General features: G+C 43.8%; 1 protein-coding gene and 1 long non-coding RNA gene across 2 annotated transcripts in view; both read left to right on the top strand.

Annotated features, from left to right (window-relative positions):
- MLANA (melan-A) overlaps positions 1–5,175 on the top strand; it is a 22,149-nt gene extending 16,974 nt beyond the window's left edge. Inside the window, exons 4-5 of the mRNA XM_019517616.1 lie at positions 3,831–3,932; positions 4,992–5,175. Coding sequence (XP_019373161.1) covers positions 3,831–3,932; positions 4,992–5,060 — 171 coding nt within the window. The 3' untranslated portion in view covers positions 5,061–5,175. The remainder of the gene's footprint in view (positions 1–3,830; positions 3,933–4,991) is intronic.
- Positions 5,176–8,591: 3,416 nt separating this feature from the next.
- LOC109298242 overlaps positions 8,592–8,815 on the top strand; it is a 6,499-nt gene continuing 6,275 nt past the window's right edge. Inside the window, exon 1 of the long non-coding RNA XR_002097553.1 lies at positions 8,592–8,800. This is a non-coding gene — a long non-coding RNA (uncharacterized LOC109298242). The remainder of the gene's footprint in view (positions 8,801–8,815) is intronic.

Genomic DNA, 8,815 nt, shown 5'->3' with positions numbered 1-8,815 from the left:
ACCCAAGTGCTAGGAGCTGGGGTGGGCAGGGCAGCCATTGCTGAGGGGGGGAAGGGGGAATGGGCCTGGCCTGGCTGATTCGGACTTTCAGAGATTCAGCAGCAGCCAAATCTCCGAATCAGATTCGGATGAATCGATTTGGGACAGTGATTCAAATCACCAAATTGAATCACTGTCCCTTAAATTAGCCAAATCCGAAGCAAATACTAGACGCATCTCACAGGCCTAATCACAAGGTTGTGTCCTGCTTTTGCTTTTTTGGATGTACAACAAATGCCTGAAAAGTTTGGCTTCTTCCCTCATTCCCTTTTTTAAAAATTTTTTTCCCCCCTCCCTGTTTTTTTAATTTAAGGATCCTGACACAGATTATATTTATGGTGCAATTAATTGGTTAATTGCATGATAAATTTAGACATGCTACACATGCAAAGTAATTAGTGTGTGATAAGAATGTCCAATCAGCCACAAAACTGTTGCTTGAAAAATGTTCCATCAAGCTTTAGTTCAAAATATGGCATGTCACACACAGGGTAAGAGCAGCAGCAGTGACAAGAGCAGGTACCCAGGACACAGGGACAGCAGTATTTTGTGGTTGCCATTGGCAAAATCGTGAACAGGATCACAATCCAACAGCCTTTTTTTGTGTGTTTGCTCGTCTTTGTTTCTGGTCCTGCCCCTGCCTCCTTCACCAAAGTCAGCACCTGGCACAGTTGCCCTGTTCTAGTTGTGCCACTAGTTGTCAGTGTTTGGCAAGGTCCTCCAGCATCCCTGGGTACGCTGTTCTCTTGGCCCCATCCTTTCCTACAATAGGATTCTGACTTAGGAAGAACTCTGCTGCCCCAAGACGCCTCACCATTTGTCACGACCAGAGGTCTACCTAAATCATGTGGGGACTTACCAATGTTCACGGGTTGACAGCGGCGTAAAGTTCTAATTCCGTGGACATTTTGCAGCAGCCTGCCCCTTGCCACTGAATAGCTCCAGGGGGGTGGGAAGAGGGACAAGGGGGCAGCCACTATCTTGTCTGCTGCCCTTCATGCCACCCTGCTAGCTGGCACCTTCCCTTCCTGGCAGCGACCAGCAGCAAGGGCAGCTAGGCAGCCAGCACTTTTGTTGTTGATTTTCTTGTGTCACAGTTTCCTTGAAATCTGTGAAACGGCAAATTAAGCAGATCCTTAAGTCATGCCTCATTGCCCCTCCTCTTTTTCCAAGCAGCTCTGAAGGCTGGTTCTTCAAGGAGCCCTTAGCACCTCTTCCCTGTGAGAAGCAGAGTGTGAACAAATACTCATATGAAGTGTGTTACTTATACACAACATTAATCGGGGAGAGGTAGAGGGAATTTGTTTGCTGCTGGTGGGGAAAAGCACACATACAGAAGCACCTCATAAGGTGTTCTGGGAGTCTTTTAGCCTTACTGCTCCTGCTTCCCTCCCCTTCTCACAGATCTCCCCTTCCCTGAGCAAGGGTCAGAAGAGCTGATTTTTTATCCATGGAGAGTTAAGAGCCACTTAGCAGGACATCAGAAGGTACTAGATGTCAGCAGCCCTCCAGCTCCCTTGCTGGCAAATTTTAGCAAAACAAGCAGCCAGGACACATTTTTCCCCCCTGGGTAGCTTGCCCTGTAACGTGAAGCAGGCCACGTGGTGTGACTGTTTCCACTGAGCAACACTGATTTGCCAGTGGCCTTAGAAATATCAGGAATAAAATTCAGTCTTCCCTGTTTTTGCACCTCCTGGACATTTCAAAGCTTATCTTGCAGGTTCTATTGCCTTTTATTTGAAAGGGACAACAGTTCTGGATGCTTACCAGGAGCAGCTTTTTGCCAAAATAATTTAACTAAATGAGTACTGCCAAACAGATAAGTGTAATAAGACCAGGACAGTCCTGGACCCAGTTGACCCACTCAGAATTGGGGGAACAGGCACCACTTGCAGTGACCTGGCCACCCTCTTCTAGTGGTGCAATCAGGGTAGCCAAGTCCCTGAGGCTACATGCAACAGGTCCCACCTGCTCCAGCTCACAGTACTGTGTGGGAACAAAGACTTAGGTACTTCCTTGTTTCACTTATCAGCAGGGATCCGGGTTTTCTGTTTCCCATAGAAAAACAGAGAAAACCGCGCATTTTACCTTTTACTGGAGGCAAATGCAGATTTCTCACTGGAGCAGCCCATGGATTTTGCAGTTTTGCAATGTGCTCCCTGCAGGGTGGCACAGTTCCATCCTGCAGGGAGCTGGGAGGGAGCAGGAGGAGGGCAGTCAGGCAAGAGGCAGTCATGTGCATGTACATGCGCTTGGCCCCAGGCAGCCTGGAGAGCAACTCTCACAGGTAAGTAGGTGGGGGGAGGGTATTGAGTCCCCATAGGGAGGAAGGGGAGTAGTTGGGCAGGGCTGAGGCTGGAACAGCTGCCCAGCCAAGCAGTGTGTGGAGCTCGGGGCCTGGGGCCGCAATGTGTGGCTGCAGAGCCTCAGTGGGGAGCAGGATGGGGCTGTGGGCAGCTTGTCTGGAGGGTGGGCTGGCTCCTTGCACACAATGCCAGGGAGCTGCCCCTTCCCACCCGAACATGCAGCACACCTTGTGCTCAGATCCCTGGGTAGTGCATGCAGCAGTGGGGAGCCGGACTCCCCTGCCTGAGCCCACAGCAGGCAGGCAGCAGGGCGGGATCCAGGCTCCACTCTGCTAGAGCAGCTGTGGCCTCCTGTGAGAGGCAGGGGGCTGTGGACCCGGGGCCAAGACCCCGTAGCCCTGGCAGCTGGGGGCTCCCTCCAGCAGGACTGTAGGAGGGTAGGGGGCGCGGGGGAGGTAAAGAGGAGCACCAGCGGGGCTGTGGAGGGCCTTATATTTTAATCATGGATTTGGAGGGGTTTAACAGAGAATTTGCAATTTTTTATCAGTGAAAACCAGGATCCACACTTATCAGATCTCTGGTTTTGACTCTTGATTCTGGTTCTGACTTCTGGCTAACCCTGACTCCTGGCTTCCTAGGAACCCAGCTCTACGACATCACCTGTCTGTCAGGTGACTGTCTGAGTGCCTAAGACCCACTAAGACCAGCTGGGGCCAAGGCAATAATCCAGGCTTACTGCAGCTAGCACAGGTTTCCCTGGTGCCTCAGGAGGTGAATTGCCTTGATTTTTTAATTGGAATTGGCTGGGCCCAGGGCTCTGTCCTGGCCTCGCCACAAAGATTCTGAATTTAAAAAAAAAAAATCATTTCAGTTAATCAGAGATGCTTGTGATGATAAAATCCTATTACTTCTCCACTATAATGTCTAGCTTCTTCCAGAGTGTACAGAACCTGAATTTATAAAGTGTGATCCAGAACCAAACCTCTTTCAGGCTTTCTTTTATACATCACAGAAAAGAGCACAAACTTATTTCTTCTTTTTGTAGCTCACCGTTTTGTTTGATTTTTTACTGTCATTACAATTAATGCGCTTTGCTGAGGGAGAAACTGGAAGAGGGAAAGAGAAGACTACAAGTCTGAGGAAGGATACAGGCGAGAGGAGGGGATAATCTGAGAAGAGTGGGGCGGGGGGAGACTGCTGAAGAAAGAGATCCAGCAGCAAAGAATGTGGAAATTAGAAAAGGGTAGAAGTTGAAACAACATGTTTTCCAGTTTTGCATAGTTCATGATCGGGTTTCTGTGAAAGTGTACTTCCCTTAGCAGAGATCAAGCAGCTTTCACAGTTCCTGCTGGCATTATCTTTGACTTTAGTCCCACATTCTTGCAAGCATTATAAATTGACCTCCACACACTAAGTATTTCATTAATGCATGTACTCAAGGTGTCTAGTTCTCTCACTCCTCCATCTCTTTTCACTGGCTTTCAGAGTAAAAGCTCTGGTGTTAGCATTTTAAGAACCTCTGCAAGTGGACATGCCCTGCTGGATTCCAAAGGGCCCTTACAACAGTATAGCAACTTTAACTCTGTGGTAAGTTAAAATCCAAGGTTTCTTTTCCTACAATAATTAGTAACATGACCCTGAGCCAATGAGATCTATTATAAACAACTGATACAGCACTCTTCCTTTCTGGTGATGGCTTCTTCACCAGGTTTGGATTACACAGGTTGAATCTTTCCCACCCTGGTGTGATTTATTAAGAGGAGTAGCTTCTTGTGTAATTCTAAAAGAGAAAGTGATTTGTGAAATCTATGAGTAAGAGATTGTCTTTTTTAAAAAAAAAATACTTTTTTCCTCCTCAACCAGTTTCCAATTTTAATTTAGTTGTTGCATGATCATTCCTTTGTGATCTATTAACTGCACAATTATAGTTACATGTCACAATCAGGTCCTTCCTCTGAACTAGTCTAGTATTTTTATGACTATCAAGTGGATCTATGATGTGACAGAGTGTGTTTTTTAGGTGCTTCAAACACCAAAATCCACATGTAAGCTATTTACAACAGCATGAACTCAGGTATTTAGCTTCTGGAGTCACTACAAGGCATGAATGATAAAATCAGTCCAAGTTAATATGAATGGTTAAGTATACCATATTAAATTACAGGATTTAAAAATGTTGAGAAAAAGGGTAAAGAATGATCATGTAACAACATACAGTCAATACACAATACATTAGGGCCTTACATGTAGCAAGATCAAATTATTTTATTGCAAACAACCTGAAAATATAAATATATATAATAAACATAAAATATAAACATAAAATATTTTCATTAAAATTGTCTATTTCTTCCAGTACTGAACGTTACTTCTGAATTGCAGTGGGTTGGGCAAAGTAAACCCCATCTGTCACAAAATCAGAATGCATGCTGGGCAAGACTAAACTTCCTTTCCTTCTCCATCCCCTTTAAAGTCACAATCAAGAAAATTCTGCTGTTTTATATCTATAGTAGTACTTATGATATGAAATCCTGTAAGCAGATGAGGAAGCTGGCTAAAAGATCATTGTGTGTCATATTTAATGTGGTTTGCCTATAAATCAATTCATTCATTCTGTTTAGCACTTTCACCCTGTCATTATCACAGGTACCTGATGCTCCACCAGCTTATGACAAAATTTCTGCAGAACCCTTGCCACCACCTTATTCGCCATGAGGCTGAATCAGTCAACTAAGAATACAACCTGATTCTCTTTACGATTCAGCCTAATTCCATGTACGCACCTAATATTCTTTATGGACAAACTGTAATAAACTACACATTTGACTTAGCTGTTGCTGAAAGTTACTAGGAATGATTTGAATAACTCTTAATTTACAGTAGGGGTTCCCAAACTGTGGTATACATACTCCTGGGGGTACACAAGACATGTCTGGGAAATTGTGTAATGGTGGGTTTAATTTTCATTATAACAACAGTAATTGGCATTTAAGGGGTTAAAATAACATGCTGGTAGGGGTACAAGGGCAACTGGTAAATCTGGAAGGGAGTATGCAATAGGAAAAAGTTTGCGAAACTCTGATCTACAGCATTCGTTTTTTATGATCCTTAGATAGATGTAACAAGAACGTAGGACCAGAAGGAACTTATTCAGACGATCAAGTTCAGCCCTGCTTTCACAGGCTACCATTTGTCCAAAAGGGTCTCTAAGAACATCCACTCCAGCCTTTCTTGTATTCCTCAGTCAAATTAGCCCTGACGTAAAAAAACAAAACCGGGCAAAACAAACTACAGTTACAGAAAGAGGAAAGACAAAGGTGTCAATAATGCCTTTAATGCAGCAGTGTTCAACCCCTATCCCATGATGCCATGGCATCTGGCCTGTGGGGCTTCCCAAGGATCCAAATTTTGTGGCCAGGGAGCAGTGGCAGTGTCATTTGTCTCTCACCTACTGCCAAATTTCTGCACCAGCAGGGAGCCCCACGGGCCAAAAAAATATAGCTTTCTGTGTGGCTAGATCCGGGAGTATGGGGTTGGGTCAGGACATAGCCAGATCCAGGTAGCTGGGCTTGGACTGGCATGCTGGATCACATTGATAAACTGACCTGATGCAGGATCTGGTCCACAGACTGACTGCACTACTCATCCCACCCATGAGGCCAGAAGGTTAGACACCACTGCCTTAATGCACCTTAGCCTAAAATTTTCGTTCTCTCAGGTTAATTCAACATGCTCAAGTGGACTGCAACACTAGGTATTTTATATCCCATATATTTCCTACCAGGAGTAAGCAAATATTGTAGAATATGAAACCATGTGATAAGTGATTTCTACTCTCCTTTCTAAAGTTCCTTTTCTTTTTAAAATAAAGTAAAAGGTTTCCCTGAAATTGCTTGGGCAAAAGGATGTGTGAAAAAGCTGAGAACAATTCAAACACAGCAAACCCCTGCTCCAACTTTAAACTTGGATAAAGAAGTTGGAACTGTAGTGTTGGATTTCAATTGTTCTCCGTTCTTTCCCACCTAACAGTAAGCATGTACCAGCTGATGCCCTTTTGAAACATTCCTCTTTTGCATAGGCTCATAGCATTCCTATGTTCCCACCCTTAGAGTAGCTGTGATTGGTTGTAATTTTATCATTTATAATTCTGTTTAGCATTTTTACCCTACTTTCATTATCACAGGTACTTGTTGCTCCATTGGCTTCTGGCAAAATTTTTGCAGAACTCTTGATGCTACATTATTCACCAAGATACTGAATTGCTTAAATGTCTGTATTTAGGATTTTTAATGTTACAGATTCTTCTAGTTTCTAATCTAAGCATTGGATAAATTGAGGGCTAGTTTGAACTGTTCCATTTTAAGATACTTTCTTCTAGGAAGGTGTTACTTCAATTTGTTTAGCAATAAGAGAAGAGTGAAAAAGAAAAAGGATAGGAAGATCAGCTTACCCTTTTAACAAGTGTGAAGAAATAAACTTACCCAGCTTGTCACTTCTTTTTTTTCAGAGATGCAGGTCTAAATATTCTAGTTTCAAGTAGACATAATTATACAAACTGCCATTCTTTATACTAGGACAACTTATTTCCTTAGAAAAAATACTATCAATTACACTTCAAGCAAATCAACAAGTGTAAGGGAAAAATTGGCTTTGATTATAAAGATTTTAAGACCAACAAGTGTTAAATGAAGAAAAGTTTAGAAGTGTTTAAGTTACCCAAAAACCCAGATTTGGAATCCAGTATGCTTCAGTAAGGGGTATTAGTATGGTGTTAGACTTGCACAGCTCAGCCATTTTGAAACTCTTTGATTTTATCAAGTATTGGTCCATAAATGCACAGAAAAAACAACTTATTAGTAACCACACTCAGATTTTTAGATGATATCACCAGCCAGTGCTGAATTCCTTTGAATTTCGGACTGCTTATTTAGAAGTGCCAAAATAGTATCCATGGTCTTTTGAAAACCTGCTCTTATGTATTCAGAGCTCTACAAAATATTTCAGTGGCAGTATTTAGTTTTCTCTTTGAAAAGCAATTTTTGTTACAGGACACACTGTTAAGACAGAAGTTCCATTTTCCACATGAAATCTATGCCTGTTAAGCCGTGTTAAACTGTGCTGTTACAGGTTACCTTTAAACTACTCTAAATCCATGGAACGTTAGGTGGTGTTACAGGTAAAACCGCTTCAGAGCAGTTGCAGGTTAAGGCTTAATACTGTTTCTGACCTGCACAACCGTGACTTGCCTAGAGGGTCTAGCAAGCAAGGACATAGCCAAGAGCCATTATTCTATCCCTCCTTTGGGAGCACAGCCTTGAGAATTGAGTGCAGCTAAAGTCTGGATCCCAGGAAGCATGCCTTCCTGAGCTCCATGCTCTCACCACCTGCTGGCTCTGCTCCTAGTGCAGAGCCACTGGAAGTTAACCATAGTGACAGCATGGACCCAAGAAAGAACATTTTGCCACACATGGCACTAGGCAGCCCTTTCCCCCTACTCTTCAGGAGCAAGGAACATGGGAGGGTGGGGAGGGAAGCCACAATTTGCAAATTCTCCTGGCTAGGAGGGCTGCATGCCTAGTCCTCAGCCCAGGGACCCAGGTTAGGTCTCCTGGGGTCCTTGGAGTTGACAGTGTGGTGCCATGTAGGCTGGAGTCATACCCACTGAGGGTGGATGCAGGTGCTGGCTTGGGGCCAGTATCATGCCCATACAGTATAACTTGGGAGGGTGGAAAGTTCACAAGGGGCAGAGGGGCTAGGAGCCATGCATTTTGGGATGCTGGATGACTCCATAATCTCCATGGAGCAGACTAACAACACCCGATCTTGAGCTAGGTAGAATGGCTCAAAGATAACCCTTGTCCAAAGTGGTGTAACTTTAAAGATGCTTAGAGGGTACTTAACACAATTTAACACCCTTTCATGCATGGGTGTTGCATGGACTGTCCCATTTTAAGTGCCTTAAGAATGGTTTAAGAGTTACTTGTAACACCACCCAAAGTTAGAACTTGCTGTAAGTAGTCACAAGTTAAAGATTGGTGTTTGTTGCTTGCACAAGTCTGACTTCATACTAGAGGGCTGGTTAGCAGGGGCATGACTAGAAGCCAGGACATCTAGGTTCCATTCGTACTCTGGGGAGGAAAGGGGACTGGGAGTCATGCAGCTTGGGATGCTGAAGGGCTGCAAATTGCTCATTTTATTTTTGTGGAGCGGACTAAAGTTACCCTAACACAAGCTAGGTAGCACCTGAAGTGGCATATCCTTGAGATGCTCAGAGGGGACTTAGCATGAGTTGACAAGTTTTAATGCGTGGACCTTGTGATTTAAGTGCCCTTAGTATAGTCTAAGTGTAATGTTTAACTTCACCCTTAAAAACTAACTTGTTCAGAGAGGCATAAGCTTTCATAAGCAACAGATTACTTTGTCAGATGTTATACATGGACTTAAAGAGAGCAAAGGTTCTAAATAGAAGG

This window comes from Gavialis gangeticus, unplaced genomic scaffold (genome assembly GCF_001723915.1).
Source record: "Gavialis gangeticus isolate Ggan-Ray unplaced genomic scaffold, GavGan_comp1, whole genome shotgun sequence".
Lineage (NCBI taxonomy): Eukaryota > Metazoa > Chordata > Crocodylia > Gavialidae > Gavialis > Gavialis gangeticus.
Note: the sequence above shows the minus strand (reverse complement) of the source record. Positions and strands in the feature narration are given on the sequence as shown.